Below are 17,500 nucleotides of genomic sequence, written 5' to 3' on the forward strand. Positions count from 1 at the left end.
CTTTGCTCTAGTGTTACACTACTGGATGTTAGTGTTTGTTGAACAAAGAAGCAGCATGCTGCTCAAATATGGGATGTAGCTCAGTGTTAGAGCACATGCTTTGCATGTGTGAGGTCTGGGTTCAATCCCCAGATCTCCAAACTGTTTGTGAGTTTAAGCAAAATAATTTTGCTTCTTTGTTGTTTTCTACTACTGATTTTTAGTGTTTGTTGAACAAAGAAGCAGCAATACTGATCAAAAAGTGGGATGTAGCTCAGTGGTAGAGCGCATGCTTCGCATGTATGAGGTCCTGGGTTCAATCCCCAGCATCTCCAAGCTCTGTTTAAAAACTTTCATGTGAGATTAAGAAAGAGAAAAGTGGCTTCTTTTCTCTGAAGTGTTACACGACTCGATTGTTACTGTTTGTTACACAAAGAAGCAGCAGGGATGATCGAAATGTGGGGATGTAGCTCAGTGGTAGAGCGCATGCTTTGCATGTATGAGGTCCTGGTTTCAATCCCCAGCATCTCCAAAACACTGTTTGCTGAGTTTAAGCAAAAATAATTTTGCTTCTTTGCTCTAGTGTTTCACTACTGGATTGTTAGTGTTTGTTGAACAAAGAAGCAGCAATGCTGCTTAAAAAGTGGGGATGTAGCTCAGTGGTAGAGCGCATGCTTCGCATGTATGAGGTCCTGGGTTCAATCCCCAGCATCTCCAAGCACTGTTTAATGACTTTCATGTGAGATTAAGAAAGAGAAAAGTGCCTTCCTTTTCTCTCAATTGTTACACGACTGGATTGTTACTGTTTGTTACACAAGAAGCAGCAGGGATGATTGAAATGTGGGGATGTAGCTCAGTGGTAGAGCGCATGCTTTGCACGCGGGGGCCAGTCACGGATAGGTGTAGAGCGCTAACTAGCCAATAGGAACGAAGGAAATTCAAGGAAGGCGGGGCGAAAAAAATACACAGAATTAGAGGTTCGAATCCTGTCTTGGCCACAAATACCATACAATGAGTTTGTTTTCGTTTTTTTCATCTAGATACACTTTAAGTACGATTAACATATAATAGACGAACTTTGTGAACAAAGATAAAAAAATCTTGTAATAATTGTTCTTTTGTATGGTGTACAAAATGTGCAACGATCTTAAGAAACATATACATTATAATAGGGAATAGTTATTTTTAATATAGAAAATTGTGAATTATTAAAAAGAACATTTTGACGTTTCAGGCCTTTATTTTTAAAGAGACATCTATTTATATTTGTATAACTGTGTACAGAAAACCTATATATATATATATGTAATATAACTAACACTCACAAAAAATTAAGTTATCCATTTTATTTATAGTAAAGTAATATACTTATTATAAAAATGATAAGAAAAACGAACCAAAATATATAATGATTAAATAAATATACATAAAATAATCATAGATTATTAAACAACAGCAACAAATATAATAAAAATAAAGATCTGGAGAACAGAAAAAAACAATAAAAATATGTTTTACATTAAATAATTATGTATGTTTTAGCTAGTAACAGTTATTAACATTCAGTGTTTACATGATCAGCAGGCTATGCTAATGATGTCTCTATGTGTTCTCTGTTTCTGCTGGGATCTTCACCCGTGGTAACTAGGATTTACACAAGCCTCCAGTCTGGATCCAGAAACACCTGAGAAGAGATGATGCCTGACCCTCAGCAGGACCCAGCCATGGATGCTAAACCCTTGAATCAACAAACAGAACTACAAATATTGCTACAAAGTGTGACTGCATCATATAATAATTATTAATTAATAATATTAATAATGTTCATCATCTGGCTGACTACGTCTTGCATTATTTTCTACAAATCCTGTCATAACGTGCACAAACTGACAGTCACCACTAATAAACTATTACTAAATATTGTAGAAACATAAATTTTTCTGTAAAGTTGCTTTCTAACGATTTGTATTGTAAAAAGCGCTATACAGATAAACTTGAATTGAATTGAATTGTATTATCTGAGCAAGTCAATAAAATTTAATATCAATAAAAAAGAAAATCAACAAAAATGTATACATTTTTTAATCAATAAAACTTAACACACAGTTCAATTACAGTTCAAACAAGGCCAAATGTAAAAAAAAAAAAAAAAATGAAAATATATATACATACATACATATACCACGGTCATATATATATATATATATATATTATATATATATAATATATTATATATACACACACATACATTTCAGATAAATGCTGTTCTTTTAAACTTTCAATTCATGTAAGAAACCTGAAAAAGATTGTACTCGGCTGTTTTCAACATAACATAACAACAACAATAATAATAATAATCAGAAATGTTTCTGAGCAGTAAATCATCATATTTTCATGATTTTCTGAAGATTATGTGACACTGAAGACTGGAGGAATGATGCTGAAAATACAGCGGAGCATCACAGAATAAAATTACTCTATATATTCTAATATAAAGCAGCTGATTTAAAATAGTAAGAATATTTAAAATGCTACTTTTTTTTGCTGTACTTTGGATCAAATAAAGGCATGCTTGGTGAGGCAGAAGAGACTCCTCAAAAAACATTACAAATCTTTCTGCTGAAAAACATTTGACTGGTAGAGTATTTTAAATAAAATAATTATTTACAGAGTTTAATATTAGCCATTACTAACATTTAGTGTTTACAAAACTGAGCAAGATAAAATAACAATACAAAGTCAATAACAATTAATTAACACACTAAAGTACAGTGTAAACAAGGCCAATACTTCTGATGTTTTATTTAACAACTGGAAATAAATTAAATAATTTAAAATTGTAGACTAAACAACAACAGCTACAATAATATTAATAATAATACAATTTAAAGTTGTGGAAAACATAGAAAACAACAACAACAAAAAACAAGCCTTCGGCCTGTTGAAGAAGATCCTTGCTCCTATGGTGCGTTGCAAGAGATCTTCACGGGCAATTCTCAGCAGAATCTGTCCACTATGGTCCAACACGAAGACCAGCCGTTCTGAGGGGTCCAGTGTGAGCTGAACGAGGGACGCAGTTATGGCCGATGGTGTGGTGTTCTACAGAAGATGAACAGGATTACTTTATTGCAATATTTGTCTTGGGTGTTATGTGCACATATGAGACAGACAGTTTACACACATAAGTGCCTGTATGAATAATTTATTTACCTGCATCTGGAAGAAACCCTTCTGACCTTTGATCCTCCGCTGTCAAATGTGTCTGGTGTGATGTTTTGTGGACTGAGACCGTCTTTAGGGTGACCTACTCTGCGGAGGATGGGTCTTGACAGAGGATGCTTCATCTAAAACAATTCCTGAAATATAGATTCAAATTAAATATATCAAATGTATTTTATAATTCATAATATATATAATTTTAGATTAAACAACAATAAAATAAATCCAATAGTTTGTGGAGAACACAGGAAAAACAAGAAAAATGTATTTTAAATTGAATAATTATGTACAATTATGTACGTTTAATAGTAACAGTTATTAATATTTAGTGTTTACAAATCTGAGCAAGGTAAAATAAAGCATGCAATAACATTTGAGTTAAGAAAACACAATGTAAACAAGGCAAATACTTCTGGTATTTTAATGAACAAATGGAAATAAAAAAGATGCATATATAACAGTAAAAGTTAAGCAGACTATTTTACAATACTGCATGGAGTCAACATGGCATTCTAAAGTACAAACAAATGGAAAGACAAATAAGCAAGAACGTAACAGTGGTTTCAGCATCTGACAGACATCCATAACAAACAAGATAAAGAGTTCTATTTTTATGATACTATAATTATAAAACATACATTTAAAACCAGGAAACATGAGGGCAGTCACTTTCCCTTTTCTGCTGCCCATCTCTTCCTTTCAGTCTCATAAAAGGAAGACTGACAGAACTCTCCCCAAATCATCTCGTGAGTCATCCCCTCTGTCTGATATAAGGAAAACACTCTGGCAGGACAATAGACATATTTCCCTGCCACACCAGGGAACCCAGTGTGTATGTGTGGACTCTCTGGGCCTTGTTTTAGTGGCTTGTGGCAGAACCTACAGAGGCGACCAGTGGGATGCTGCTCCATGGACTTTCTCTTTCTCCGCTCCTCTATTACCTGTCTTGTCTCTGCAGAACGCTGCTTTGCGGCCTGTAGCTCTCGTTTAAAAAAAGGTGTTTTCAGCAAAGTCAGCAAATGGGCATTCGAGGATTGGTGAGGCCTTCCGCTGCATACATCTGGTGTACCTTTGTAGAGCAGTAAAAGTACTTCACATCCCCAGACTGATAAAAAAATGAATGGAGGACCCATCACCAAGGTAACGTGACTTTGGCTGGCCACAAGCAAGACAGTTCCGTGTCCTCTTTGTAACAGGCTGCTGTTGCTGTTGTTTCTCCACAATCTCTTTCACCATTTGTTCAACCTCACCCTTAGTTAGTGGTAACTCCTGGGGCTTATTACTGGGTGGGTTCACTGGGGCAGGTGGGAGGGTTACCACTGGAACACTTACAGTTTCACTACCTTCTGTGAGGTGATGCCACAGCTTCTGGGTCTCCAGGAGCTTCTCTGAACTGGTGTTCAGGGATGAACTTCTGTTCGTTATCTTGGCCAGGTGTTTCACATAACGTGAGATATGCTGTTTCGTGGTGGGGTGTAAGAGGCTATTGGGATCCCTGGAGGCAGCCTGCACAAGGGCAGCATACTCTGCATCCACCTGGGTGAGAAGGTCTTTCTGCCCATGGTACTTTGCCAGAAGGCCATCAATGGAATCCCTCATGGGCTTTGTCCACCGAAAATGGTCCAGGACAAAAAGTAGACCGCCTGCCTTGATGGGACCTGTGCGAGCAGCTCGTGGAGAGGGAGCAAAGGGCAGTGGTGGTGTCATCTCATCTAAAGGAGAGAAAACTCATTTTCACTTTTATCTCTGAAATATCTGTTAGTATTCATATAAATAAAGGAATAATTAAGGGATGAAGATGTGAACTGAATTACCTTTTAATTTGGTGGGCTGCAAAGGCTGGATCATTGTTTGTGAGCCAAGAGAAGCCACACCAAAGATGTCATCCTGGAGCATAGGGTAATCATTTGGGTTACAATCAGTGATTACATATTCATAAAATTTTTTTTTAATGGTAAGATTTTTTTATGTTTTTAAAAGAAGTCTCTTCTGCTCACCAAGGCATTTATTTGGTCCAAAAAACAGCAAAAACAGTAATGTAAAATATTTATACAATTTAAAATAACTGTTTTCTATGTGAATATCTGTAAAAGTGTAATTTATTTCTGTGATGTGCAGCTGTATTTTCAGCATCATTCCTCCAGTCTTCAGTGTCACATGATCTTCAGAAATCAGAATAATATACTGATTTATTGCTCAAGAAACATTTCTGATTACTATTATCAATGTTGAAAACAGTTGTGTAAAAAAAAAAAAATCAGGATTATTTGATGAATAGAAAGTTTAAAAGAAAAGCAATTATCTGAAATATAAAGCTTTTGCAACATTATAAATGTTTATACTGTCACTTTTGATCACTGTAATGCATCCTTGCTGAATAAAAGTATTAATTGCCCCCCCCCCCCCCCCCCCCCAAAAAAAAAGAAATTACTGACCCCAAACTTTTGAACGGTAGTGATAATGTTACAAAAACTTTCTATTACAGATAAATGCTGCTTTTGAACTTTCTATTCATCATATAACCCTGAAAAAATCGTACACAACTGTTGTCAACATTGATAATAATAATAAATGTATCTTGAGCAGCAAATCAGTATATTTTCATGATTTCTGAAGATCATGTGACACTGTAGACTGGAGGAATGATACTGAAGATTCAACTTTGATGAAAAAAAATCTCTCTCTTTCTCTCTCTCTCTCTCTAATATATATTCAAATAGAAAACATTATTTTAAATTGTAAAAATATTTCACAATATTATTGTTTTTCCTGTAAATAAATGAATCCTTGGCGAGCAGAAGAGACTTCTTTTAAAAACATTTAAAAATCTTGTCGTCCAAAAACCAGCAGTGTACATTTTGTGTTTTAGTGAGTGAGGATATTTGTAAGTACAACAGTCAAGTTTACCTGAGCAAAGTGTTCTTCCCTCACCTCCTCAGGTGGGTCATCAGGTGGGAATCTCTCACTGAGAGCAGACGGCTCTGAGGACTGATGCTCTCCCTCCCCTGCAACAGGTACCTTCTGGGACTTGTGCTTGGCCCAGTCTAGGGGGACAGGACGACAACCAGGCTCCACATACTGCAGTCCAAACCTTTCTCTGGTGTCTGTCTGTGAGACAAGTAAGGCAGGGTACTTGGCCTGGCCTGTCACCATGTCTGAGAGCTTGTTCAGTTCCATGATCAGCACAGGATCAAAAACTGCAGGCAGCTTCACTCCAGGCTGCTTCAGGTCTACAAGGCGCTGGAAATTCCAACGAGCCACTCCAATCATGCCCTGTGCCTGGAATAGTTCTGTGGATACCTGAGTGCCTGTGACCCATCTGGCCTGATGGAAATGGAACCCCTCCTGCTGAGAAGTGCCTCTCACAGGGATCCACACAGGTACAGCTGCCGCCTCCCCCTTCACATGGTTCAGCTGGACCGTTCCACCATGCCTATAGAGGATCCCATCTGTAACCTCTGGGTCACTCAGGCAGCCTCTGAGGATGTGGACTCGCTGAATCCTCCACACCTTCAACATCGATGGTTTGAACAGTGGCACACCATCAGGATCACATTCTAAAAAGAATCTTTGGAGAACGCTCTCCACTCTCTCCAGTAGCTCTTTGGGGTGTGGAACCCTGGTGCGGCAGTGCTCCCTGATGTGCTGCTTTGTTGGATTTGCAGGCACTATCCCACAGAAGACATAAGCCTGCTTCAGTCTTTGTAGGTCCGTCTGGTCCACAACACTAAAAGCTGCTGACAGAAACTTGCAGAAAGCACTGTGCAGTGGATGGTGCTCTGACACACACTCTCTGGAGAACCGCCGCATGCAGTGGAACAAGTCCAGCTTGATTTTGATGTCGCTGTTATATTTTTCGCGGGAGGCACAGGTGTTGATGAGATGCCCAGAGGTTGCCGCAGCCACTACAGCCTCAGTGGTCTTCCAAGAATCCCAGAGGAGGTGCTCCCGGGGCTCAGGGTTTGGGATCCTGAAGGCAGCACAGCAATCTCTGTTCCACAAACAAAGAGAAGTATATTTAAAATATTAAACATTCAAATATATAGGATACATGTATTTGCTCTACTATATTTTGTTTACTTTACAAATATAATATAGGTGGGAAGGAAAATGTGATGGCTGGTTCTTACCTGTCAACCCACTGGTAGTTGGCTTTCGGCAGTCCTGCAGAAATGTAACGAAGAGACAGCCCCTCATACATTGGCTGCAGGGATTTATCACTTTCAGACTGCAGCATCACCCAGGACAAGATCATCCAGTTTTCATTCATCACAGCATAGGATGACATAGTACCTGATGCAAGCACAACCTTCCGGGCCACCTTGCGGGTATGGTCAGCCCTTAAGGCTTGTCCAAATGTGCCTTGGAGGAGCAGATTGAGTGTGCTCTCCTGCCTATGGTACTCCTGAATGAGGCAGTCAACCAAATAGTGGGGTGAAACTGTTACTCCACACCAGCCGACCAAATCACCATACTCACCAAATGAGGCAGGAGTATTTGTTGCTCTTAGTGCCCCTGTGATGGTCTGCTGACCGTAAATTCCACTGTCTCCATCCAGCACATTCTTAACAGTAGACAAGTAAGCCAGGTGTGCACGCTCATACCTGAGGTGGAGAGCTTCATTCAACTGATTGGCCATATCATTGGGAGACTTTCCTGTACGCCGCAACTCATCCATCACAGTCTTACATATGGCCTTCTTGTGCGTCAGAAAAGCTGGCAAAATGTTGCAGAACCGACTCGGCAGCATGTCCATCCATTGGGGTTTGTCTGCAAACCAGTACTTTTTACAGACTTTACAGCTGAGCCGAGAGGCCAGAATGTAGTACTGGCTGCTTGTACCAATAATGACACGGGGTCGTCCAACTCCTGATGAGACAACGTGGGGATTCGGACAGCTGTACAGACATGGCAGAGTGTAGTTGTTGCGGACTCTTTCCATAATGGTGTGCTCTGGTTTCCAAATGAAGAATGGATGAAGTTGAAAGTATTTAGGTGATGGCAGCTCATAGACAGGATCAATAAGCTCAGGCTGAGGTGGGTAACGCCACAAGGAGATCATGTTCATTGGATGTCTCACCGGTCTAGAACCTGGCCACAGTCCCAAGGCTTCCATTTCTGTTTTCATCCAGATTCTTTGCTGTTGAGAGCAGTGCCATCGGCTCACATCCTGCTCATAGCTTGGCAGTGGTGGAACAGCATGATTCTCCTCCAGCTGAATTGAGGGGTACCCAGTAGAGGCTGCAGGGATTCCAGAGAAAGACTGGCCAGCAGCTGCAGGGGGTCCTGAGGGAGGAGTAGAGGTTGTAGACTGTGCAGTGGTCACTGGGAGGAGGGCTGCAGGATGACATGGGTGACATTAATCATAGATGAGCATTACATTTGTCAAAATGTTAAATCTCTTTAAAATGAATCAATCCAAGCAGCTGAGTCCTTAGCCATCTTCAAGAATCGGCTTAAAACACATCTCTTCCATCATTATTTGATACTCTAACTTTAGCACTGACTATTCTACACTATTCTATACTAAAAAAAATCTAACTATCTATCTTAATTATCTTTTTGTATTCTATTTTCTTTTCATTTATTGTACAATTATATAAAAAAGTCCTCTAACACTACCTTGCTCTATTCTATTCTTCTATTATTTAAAAGCCCTGCGTTTAAGCTTACTGAGACTTGTTATAGCACTTGTTTATCATTGCTCTGTTGTTGTTTTTGATTGCTTCCATTGTCCTCATTTGTAAGTCGCTATGGATAAAAGCGTCTGCTAAATGACTAAATGTAAATGTATGTAATGTAAAATTATGTTAAGTCCTTACACTGACAGAACACGGTTTCCTGCGCTGGTCTCAAAGCCAATGTGGTCTTGCTAATAGATAATTCAAGCAACTCTGGAGATACTGGCAAAGGAACCGTCACTGGAGTGAATGGAATTGGTGAAAAAAAATAACACTGATGAGGAACAGGCATATCCATACAGTAGAGTCGACATGTTTACACGCCCATATACCAACCTGACCATGGAGATGCAGTAGCACTATATTCATCAGGCCGTTCTGGTTTTGAGAGTGTTGCTGGTGGTTTACGCCTCCCTAACACAGAAAAATGTAATGTCATTCAAATACCCTGTAGTACTGTCCCTTAGTAAATGTCTTAATAAATAGTAATGTAAATGCATGCAAACCCATAGAACACGTCAAGACTCTTTATAATATTAGGGGTGAGGTATGTGAATGGGTCTACATTACATGAGTAAACTACAGCTTCATGTATCAAATGGGATGCATCCTTCTAGTCCAAATTAATACATATTTGTACTTTTGCTGTACTTCTGCATTACTCTTTAAATCATGTACATACCAATCCTCTTAAGTAAAGCATGGAAAAAACATGCAAAAAAAGAACTCTGTACTTACCGTCAATGATGAGATATAAATGCCTTCAATGTTAGTAGAACAATTGAACACAAGAATAAGAACAGGCCTGAACATGGCCTAAACAACAAACAGCAACAAATCAATGCAGAACAGATAATCCTGATTCATGTCAGAATCATCCCTTGTATGCAGTAGAATAAGACCTTTGACCACTGGGACTCCAACAACTTCTGAACCTGAAAGCATAGTGGAGATAATTTAACTTTCAAGCAGTTATAACATAAACAGACAGAATGGCATATAAAAGCCTTTCCTGTTAATAAAACAATTTACAGGCGGTAGAACTTGCCTGATCAAGCCTAATAAACAAACAGTTATTTGTTAGTATGTTGGATGGATAATCCTGATTGATGTCAGAATCATCCCCAATGTGCAGTCTGAGGACATTTGGCCATATGGACTCCAATAACTTGTGCACAGCGCAGAAACATTGTAACATCCCAAACATTTACCATCTTAACGCTGAATAACAATGTGTCAGGATCATGACCTGTAGGCCCAACGACGGAATCCAATGGCCTGAGCAAAGGTATTATGCGTGTATGTCTTTTCAGTGCCCCTGTGAATTTCAGTTAATTTTTTTTATTTATTTTCAATTTTACTTTAGCTGCACGCTTAATCTGACTCCAATTTCAAATGGTTATTACATATATATCGTTTATAATTAGGAATTAATCCTAACTATTGGTTTTGTATTAAGTTAGATATTTGATTATTCTGGGTATCCCATATTTTCAATTATTTGTTCATTAGGGACCCGATGTTGCATATAGAGGATTGAAGTGTATGTGTGTTCGGGCATGTATGTGGTTCTCACTCAGCTGGCCTGGAATTTTAGATGAATATGCGGGTAGCATCATCCTACCCAATTCTTCACCCTCCTCCACTTCTATTAAAAAGAACAAACCAAAGATTGATATGAAAGGATAGAATATTTATAAATATCATGAACTGTTGTTTATTCAGGGAAAATTGACTGAGCATTAAGCTCTTTTACAGCAGTACTCTGAGTTCACATTTGTATGGGTGTACTTTTAGAAAAAGATGGATATAGCAACCACAATAAATATTGTTTGTGTGTCCGTGTGTGTGTGTGTGTGTGTGTGTGTGTGTGTGCAGGTGCACCTATGTCTGTGTGAGGTTATCTTACTCAGTTGGCCTTGGAGTTTTGATGGGGATATAGAAAGCATCATTCTCTCCAATTCTTCATCATCCTCCATTTCTGTTAAACAAAGTATAAAAGCAAAGATGCGAATCATATGTCATTCCACATTTACATATTTCAGTTTGACCTAATATATACTCAACTGTACTGTCAACAAACCTAGAGGATGAGAGGCAGATGCTACAAGGCCAGAGGAAGCAAGTTCCTCTGAAACACTCTGAAGCTGTCTCTTTTTCTGAGTGAGGTATTGCTGCAGCCGATACATTTTGCTGCCTGGAACACACTGTTTCTGGAGGATGAATGCAGCATATCCATCTGCTCTGCTCTCCCAAATATCCCACCAAGTCTTGTCTGCATTAATCCCAAAGCCAACCAAGTTGTCATCTTCATTTCTTACAGGTGGTGCCACTGATCTTCCAGATAAATACTTTATGAGGTCCTTGATTTCCTGGAAGCTTCTACTGTAGTCAAGAAATGAAAGTAGGCTGTCCTTCTTGGGACCCTCTGGTTTAAACTGTCCGGCTCTCTCCTCGTCCTCAACCTTCTTAGTCAAGAACATGGTATAGCCTACATCATTCTCAAGCAGCCACCGGAATGACTTGCCTTTGTACTTTCCAAACTGAAGCACATACTCTCCCAGCACCTCCTGTCTGTCTGACACATCTCCTCCTCTCATGAAGACAACAGAGCGAGCATTTTCCTTGACCTTGTCTTCCCCCTGAGGGGCTGATTTGTCCTGGAGATTGGGGTTGTCTTTGATCCTCTTGGCTTCATCTGAGGGATCTTGTCTCAGATATCCAGTTGGTCCTTTCCTGAAGCACACTTTAATTTTGCCTGGGAAGATCACCTTCACCTTCATCCTGCTGTGCTGTACACAAAGAGCTGATTAGTGATAATGGTCTGTTGCATTATCACACTTAATTAATTAACACATTTCTATTATATATATCAATAAATAAAACATCAATTAAATGTAACCGTTTATTCTGAAATAATTAAATAATGTAATTAATAATTTATTAAATAAATATATAAATAAATAAATGTATCTATTTCTCTATAAATTCCATGAAAACATAACCTTTTTTATTTAATATATTTCACCATATCCTTTTTCCACAGACTATTATTGTGTTTAATTATATATTTTGTCATAATAAAATGTTATTCATATATTATACCACTAAATTGCACACACATTTTTTTGTAATTTTAATGTCATATGTGTGTAATATACATTAATTACATTATAAGTATTACATCATACTGCACTGTTAACATATATATTTTTAAGCATTTTAAGTACCTAGTAAGAGATCAATGATGAGACATTCACCTTTACAAACAAAGATACTCTTATAAAATAACAGCTGTATTTTGAGTTTTATCTTTATAACGTTAATAGTTTGGTTTACTGTATTTTTATAATAGTTTTTGTTGTTGTTTCCTAACGTCTCAAACCATTCAACACAATTAACAATACGATTACATGATATTATACATGCAATTTAAATTATAACATATATTAATGATAATGTCTATGCAATACAGTAAGTTAGTAACGTTATTGCTAAAGTATAGCATTCAACTTACTCTTGGTTTGTCAGCTTAATCGCGTTATTTAAAAACAGCAGTCACCATATGTAATATCTGTCTTAAGGTAGTTTAGACAGTTAATATTTGTTGTACAAAACCAGTTTACTGATCTGACAATTCGGTAAACAAATATCTTTCCGATGACACTACACTTCTTAAATTACCCGCCACGGAAAAGACGAAACAGCGCCATGAAGTGTACGTGTGGCCAAAAGAATATTGCATCCGTAGTGTTAAGCACTACCATAGAGAATGAATGAGAAAAGTTAAGAGAAGTTAAGCTTAACTATTTTCGGCTCCCGCGTGTATGAGGTCCTGGGTTCAATCCCCAGCATCTCCAAACACTGTTTGCTGAGTTTAAGCAAAATAATTTTGCTTCTTTGCTCTAGTGTTTCACTACTGGATTGTTAGTGTTTGTTGAACAAAGAAGCAGCAATGCTGCTTAAAAAGTGGGGATGTAGCTCAGTGGTAGAGAGCATGCTTCGCATGTATGAGGTCCTGGGTTCAATCCCCAGCATCTCCAAGCAATGTTTAATGACTTTCAAGTGAGATTAAGAAAGAGAAAAGTGGTTTCTTTTCTCTCAATTGTTACACTACTGGATTGTTACTGTTTGTTACACAAAGAAGCAGCAGGGCTCATTGAAATGTGGGGATGTAGCTCAGTGGTAGAGCGCATGCTTTGCATGTATGAGGTCCTGGGTTCAATCCCCAGCATCTCCAAACACTGTTTGCTGAGTTTAAGCAAAATAATTTTGTTTCTTTGCTCTAGTGTTTCACTACTGGATTGTTAGTGTTTGTTGAATAAAGAAGCAGCAAAGCTGCTCAAAACGTGGGGATGTAGCTCAGTGGTAGAGCACATGCTTTGCATGTATGAGGTCCTGGGTTCAATCCCCAGCATCTCCAAGCTCTGTTTAAAAACTTTCATGTGAGATTAAGAAAGAGAAAAGTGGCTTCTTTTCTCTGAAGTGTTACACGACTCGATTGTTACTGTTTGTTACACAAAGAAGCAGCAGGGATGATTGAAATGTGGGGATGTAGCTCAGTGGTAGAGCGCATGCTTTGCATGTATGAGGTCCTGGATTCAATCCCCAGCATCTCCAAACACTGTTTGCTGAGTTTAAGCAAAATAATTTTGCTTCTTTGCTCTAGTGTTTCACTACTGGATTGTTAGTGTTTGTTGAACAAAGAAGCAGCAATGCTGCTTAAAAAGTGGGGATGTAGCTCAGTGGTAGAGCGCATGCTTCGCATGTATGAGGTCCTGGGTTCAATCCCCAGCATCTCCAAGCACTGTTTAATGACTTTCATGTGAGATTAAGAAAGAGAAAAGTGGCTTCTTTTCTCTGAAGTGTTAAACGACTGGATTGTTACTGTTTGTTACACAAAGAAGCAGCAGGGCTGATTGAAATGTGGGGATGTAGCTCAGTGGTAGAGCGCATGCTTAGCATGTATGAGGTCCTGGTTTCAATCCCTAGCATCTCCAAGCACTGTTTGCTGAGTTTAAGCAAAATAATTTTGCTTCTTTGCTCTAGTGTTTCACTACTGGATTGTTAGTGTTTGTTGAACAAAGAGGCAGCAATGCGGCTCAAAAAGTGGGGATGTAGCTCAGTGGTAGAGCGCATGCTTTGCATGTATGAGGTCCTGGGTTCAATCCCCAGCATCTCCAAGCACTGTTGAATGACTTTAATGTGAGATTAAGAAAGAGAAAAGTGGCTTCTTTTCTCTGAAGTGTTACACGACTCGATTGTTACTGTTTGTTACACAAAGAAGCAGCAGGGATGATTGAAATGTGGGGATGTAGCTCAGTGGTAGAGCGCATGCTTTGCATGTATGAGGTCCTGGGTTCAATCCCCAGCATCTCCAAGCACTGTTGAATGACTTTCATGTGAGATTAAGAAAGAGAAAAGTGGCTTCTTTTCTCTGAAGTGTTACACGACTCGATTGTTACTGTTTGTTACACAAAGAAGCAGCAGGGCTGATTGAAATGTGGGGATGTAGCTCAGTGGTAGAGCGCATGCTTTGCATGTATGAGGTCCTGGGTTCAATACCCAGCATCTCCAAGCACTGTTTGCTGTGTTTAAGCAAAATAGTTTAGCTTCTTTGCTCTAGTGTTACACTACTGGATTGTTAGTGTTTGTTGAACAAAGAAGCAGCAATGCTGCTCATAACATGGGGATGTAGCTCAGTGGTAGAGCGCATGCTTAGCATGTATGAGGTCCTTTGCTCTAGTGTTACACTACTGGATTGTTAGTGTTTATTGAACAAAGAAGCAGCAATGCTGCTCAAAATATGGGGATGTAGCTCAGTGTTAGAGCACATGCTTTGCATGTGTGAGGTCCTGGGTTCAATCCCCAGCATCTCCAAGCACTGTTTGCTGAGTTTAAGCAAAATAATTTTGCTTCTTTGCTCTAGTGTTTCACTACTGGATTTTTAGTGTTTGTTGAACAAAGAAGCAGCAATACTGCTCAAAAAGTGGGGATGTAGCTCAGTGGTAGAGCGCATGCTTCGCATGTATGAGGTCCTGGGTTCAATCCCCAGCATCTCCAAGCTCTGTTTAAAAACTTTCATGTGAGATTAAGAAAGAGAAAAGTGGTTTCTTTTCTCTGAAGTGTTACACGACTCGATTGTTACTGTTTGTTACACAAAGAAGCAGCAAGAAAGATTGAAATGTGGGGATGTAGCTCAGTGGTAGAGCGCATGCTTTGCATGTATGAGGTCCTGGGTTCAATCCCCAGCATCTCCAAACACTGTTTGCTGAGTTTAAGCAAAATAATTTTGCTTCTTTGCTCTAGTGTTTCACTACTGGATTGTTAGTGTTTGTTGAACAAAGAAGCAGCAATGCTGCTTAAAAAGTGGGGATGTAGCTCAGTGGTAGAGCGCATGCTTCGCATGTATGAGGTCCTGGGTTCAATCCCCAGCATCTCCAAGCACTGTTTAATGACTTTCATGTGAGATTAAGAAAGAGAAAAGTGGCTTCTTTTCTCTGAATTGTTAAACGACTGGATTGTTACTGTTTGTTACACAAAGAAGCAGCAGGGCTGATTGAAATGTGGGGATGTAGCTCAGTGGTAGAGCGCATGCTTTGCATGTATGAGGTCCTGGGTTCAATCCCCAGCATCTCCAAATACTGTTTGCTGAGTTTAAGCAAAATAGTTTAGCTTCTTTGCTCTAGTGTTACACTACTGGATTGTTAGTGTTTGTTGAACAAAGAAGCAGCAATGCTGCTCATAATATGGGGATGTAGCTCAGTGGTAGAGCGCATGCTTAGCATGTATGAGGTCCTGGTTTCAATCCCTAGCATCTCCAAGCACTGTTTGCTGAGTTTAAGCAAAATAATTTTGCTTCTTTGCTCTAGTGTTACACTACTGGATTGTTAGTGTTTGTTGAACAAAGAAGCAGCAATGCTGCTCAAAATATGGGGATGTTGCTCAGTGTTAGAGCACATGCTTTGAATGTGTGAGGTCCTTTGTTCAATCCCTAGCATCTCCAATCAATGTTTAATGACTTTCATGTGAGATTAAGAAAAAATATGTTGCTTCTTTCCCCTAAATTCTTACATGACTAGATTGATAGTGTTTGTAAAAGAAAGAAGCAGAGAAGTTCTATGTTAAATGGGGATGTAGCTCAGAGGTAGATTGCCTCTTTTGCATGTATATGCCCAGCATCCCCAAGCACTGTTTGCTGAGTTTAAGCAAAATTATTTTGAATCTTTTCTCTAGTGTTACACTACTGGATTGTCAGTGTTTGTTGAACAAAGAAGCAGCAATGCTGCTCAAGACATGGGAATGTAGCTCAGTGTTAAATGGAGATGTAGCTCAGTGGTAGATTGCATCTTTTGCATGTATTTGCCCAGCATCTCCAAGCACTGTTTGCTGAGTTTAAGCAAAATAATTTTGCTTCTTTGCTCTATTGTTACACTACTGGATTGTTATTGTTTGTTGAACAAAGAAGCAGCAAAGCTGCTCAAAACTTGGGGATGTAGCTCAGTGGTAGAGCGCATGCTTTGCATGTATGAGGTCCTGGGTTCAATCCCCAGCATCTCCAAGCTCTGTTTAAAAACTTTCATGTGAGATTAAGAAAGAGAAAAGTGGCTTCTTTTCTCTGAAGTGTTACACGACTCGATTGTTACTGTTTGTTACACAAAGAAGCAGCAGGGATGATTGAAATGTGGGGATGTAGCTCAGTGGTAGAGCGCATGCTTTGCATGTATGAGGTCCTGGGTTCAATCCCCAGCATCTCCAAACACTGTTTGCTGAGTTTAAGCAAAATAATTTTGCTTCTTTGCTCTAGTGTTTCACTACTGGATTGTTAGTGTTTGTTGAACAAAGAAGCAGCAATGCTGCTTAAAAAGTGGGGATGTAGCTCAGTGGTAGAGCGCATGCTTCTCATGTATGAGGTCCTGGGTTCAATCCCCAGCATCTCCAAGCACTGTTTAATGACTTTCATGTGAGATTAAGAAAGAGAAAAGTGGCTTCTTTTCTCTGAATTGTTAAACGACTGGATTGTTACTGTTTGTTACACAAAGAAGCAGCAGGGCTGATTGAAATGTGGGGATGTAGCTCAGTGGTAGAGCGCATGCTTAGCATGTATGAGGTCCTGGTTTCAATCCCTAACATCTCCAAGCACTGTTTGCTGAGTTTAAGCAAAATAATTTTGCTTCTTTGCTCTAGTGTTTCACTACTGGATTGTTAGTGTTTGTTGAACAAAGAGGCAGCAATGCGGCTCAAAAAGTGGGGATGTAGCTCAGTGGTAGAGCGCATGCTTTGCATGTATGAGGTCCTGGGTTCAATCCCCAGCATCTCCAAGCACTGTTGAATGACTTTCATGTGAGATTAAGAAAGAGAAAAGTGGCTTCTTTTCTCTGAAGTGTTACACGACTCGATTGTTACTGTTTGTTACACAAAGAAGCAGCAGGGATGATTGAAATGTGGGGATGTAGCTCAGTGGTAGAGCGCATGCTTTGCATGTATGAGGTCCTGGGTTCAATCCCCAGCATCTCCAAGCACTGTTGAATGACTTTAATGTGAGATTAAGAAAGAGAAAAGTGGCTTCTTTTCTCTGAAGTGTTACACGACTCGATTGTTACTGTTTGTTACACAAAGAA

The 17,500-nt window shown here is 39.2% G+C and overlaps 2 protein-coding genes and 18 non-coding genes across 20 annotated transcripts; 18 read left to right on the forward strand and 2 right to left on the reverse strand.

Annotated features, from left to right (window-relative positions):
- Positions 1-242: 242 nt before the first annotated feature.
- Positions 243-314, forward strand: trnaa-cgc (transfer RNA alanine (anticodon CGC)). Its single transcript has one exon. It is a non-coding gene; the product is annotated as a tRNA-Ala (tRNA).
- A 310-nt stretch (positions 315-624) lies between these two features.
- Positions 625-696, forward strand: trnaa-cgc (transfer RNA alanine (anticodon CGC)). Its single transcript has one exon. It is a non-coding gene; the product is annotated as a tRNA-Ala (tRNA).
- Positions 697-4,290: 3,594 nt separating this feature from the next.
- Positions 4,291-10,983, reverse strand: LOC113104367 (uncharacterized). Its single transcript, XM_026266085.1, has 9 exons — positions 10,963-10,983; positions 10,789-10,860; positions 10,456-10,527; positions 9,216-9,814; positions 9,021-9,119; positions 7,329-8,535; positions 6,106-7,189; positions 5,013-5,085; positions 4,291-4,910 (listed from the first exon to the last, which is right to left on the reverse strand). The coding sequence occupies exons 4-9, from the start codon at positions 9,316-9,318 to the stop codon at positions 4,291-4,293; spliced, it is 3,186 nt and encodes a 1,061-aa protein (XP_026121870.1). The 5' UTR covers positions 9,319-9,814; positions 10,456-10,527; positions 10,789-10,860; positions 10,963-10,983.
- LOC113104366 (uncharacterized) lies at positions 9,696-12,657 on the reverse strand. Its single transcript, XM_026266084.1, has 4 exons — positions 12,397-12,657; positions 10,963-11,671; positions 10,789-10,860; positions 9,696-9,814 (listed from the first exon to the last, which is right to left on the reverse strand). Exons 2-4 carry the CDS (start codon positions 11,660-11,662, stop codon positions 9,696-9,698), a joined length of 891 nt encoding a protein of 296 aa, XP_026121869.1. The 5' UTR covers positions 11,663-11,671; positions 12,397-12,657.
- A 193-nt stretch (positions 12,658-12,850) lies between these two features.
- On the forward strand, positions 12,851-12,922 carry trnaa-cgc (transfer RNA alanine (anticodon CGC)). Its single transcript has one exon. It is a non-coding gene; the product is annotated as a tRNA-Ala (tRNA).
- Positions 12,923-13,047: 125 nt separating this feature from the next.
- Positions 13,048-13,119, forward strand: trnaa-ugc (transfer RNA alanine (anticodon UGC)). Its single transcript has one exon. It is a non-coding gene; the product is annotated as a tRNA-Ala (tRNA).
- Positions 13,120-13,610: 491 nt separating this feature from the next.
- Positions 13,611-13,682, forward strand: trnaa-cgc (transfer RNA alanine (anticodon CGC)). Its single transcript has one exon. It is a non-coding gene; the product is annotated as a tRNA-Ala (tRNA).
- Positions 13,683-13,807: 125 nt separating this feature from the next.
- Positions 13,808-13,879, forward strand: trnaa-agc (transfer RNA alanine (anticodon AGC)). The gene has a single exon. It is a non-coding gene; the product is annotated as a tRNA-Ala (tRNA).
- A 111-nt stretch (positions 13,880-13,990) lies between these two features.
- Positions 13,991-14,062, forward strand: trnaa-ugc (transfer RNA alanine (anticodon UGC)). Its single transcript has one exon. It is a non-coding gene; the product is annotated as a tRNA-Ala (tRNA).
- A 125-nt stretch (positions 14,063-14,187) lies between these two features.
- Positions 14,188-14,259, forward strand: trnaa-ugc (transfer RNA alanine (anticodon UGC)). Its single transcript has one exon. It is a non-coding gene; the product is annotated as a tRNA-Ala (tRNA).
- Positions 14,260-14,870: 611 nt separating this feature from the next.
- Positions 14,871-14,942, forward strand: trnaa-cgc (transfer RNA alanine (anticodon CGC)). Its single transcript has one exon. It is a non-coding gene; the product is annotated as a tRNA-Ala (tRNA).
- A 125-nt stretch (positions 14,943-15,067) lies between these two features.
- On the forward strand, positions 15,068-15,139 carry trnaa-ugc (transfer RNA alanine (anticodon UGC)). Its single transcript has one exon. It is a non-coding gene; the product is annotated as a tRNA-Ala (tRNA).
- Positions 15,140-15,250: 111 nt separating this feature from the next.
- Positions 15,251-15,322, forward strand: trnaa-cgc (transfer RNA alanine (anticodon CGC)). The gene has a single exon. It is a non-coding gene; the product is annotated as a tRNA-Ala (tRNA).
- A 125-nt stretch (positions 15,323-15,447) lies between these two features.
- Positions 15,448-15,519, forward strand: trnaa-ugc (transfer RNA alanine (anticodon UGC)). Its single transcript has one exon. It is a non-coding gene; the product is annotated as a tRNA-Ala (tRNA).
- A 111-nt stretch (positions 15,520-15,630) lies between these two features.
- trnaa-agc (transfer RNA alanine (anticodon AGC)) lies at positions 15,631-15,702 on the forward strand. Its single transcript has one exon. It is a non-coding gene; the product is annotated as a tRNA-Ala (tRNA).
- Positions 15,703-16,368: 666 nt separating this feature from the next.
- trnaa-ugc (transfer RNA alanine (anticodon UGC)) lies at positions 16,369-16,440 on the forward strand. Its single transcript has one exon. It is a non-coding gene; the product is annotated as a tRNA-Ala (tRNA).
- A 125-nt stretch (positions 16,441-16,565) lies between these two features.
- On the forward strand, positions 16,566-16,637 carry trnaa-ugc (transfer RNA alanine (anticodon UGC)). Its single transcript has one exon. It is a non-coding gene; the product is annotated as a tRNA-Ala (tRNA).
- Positions 16,638-16,748: 111 nt separating this feature from the next.
- trnae-cuc (transfer RNA glutamic acid (anticodon CUC)) lies at positions 16,749-16,820 on the forward strand. The gene has a single exon. It is a non-coding gene; the product is annotated as a tRNA-Glu (tRNA).
- A 308-nt stretch (positions 16,821-17,128) lies between these two features.
- Positions 17,129-17,200, forward strand: trnaa-ugc (transfer RNA alanine (anticodon UGC)). The gene has a single exon. It is a non-coding gene; the product is annotated as a tRNA-Ala (tRNA).
- A 125-nt stretch (positions 17,201-17,325) lies between these two features.
- Positions 17,326-17,397, forward strand: trnaa-ugc (transfer RNA alanine (anticodon UGC)). Its single transcript has one exon. It is a non-coding gene; the product is annotated as a tRNA-Ala (tRNA).
- The last annotated feature ends 103 nt before the right edge of the window (positions 17,398-17,500 follow it).

The sequence above is a fragment of the Carassius auratus genome, unplaced genomic scaffold (genome assembly GCF_003368295.1).
Source record: "Carassius auratus strain Wakin unplaced genomic scaffold, ASM336829v1 scaf_tig00218018, whole genome shotgun sequence".
In the NCBI taxonomy this organism is placed as follows: Eukaryota; Metazoa; Chordata; class Actinopteri; order Cypriniformes; family Cyprinidae; genus Carassius; species Carassius auratus.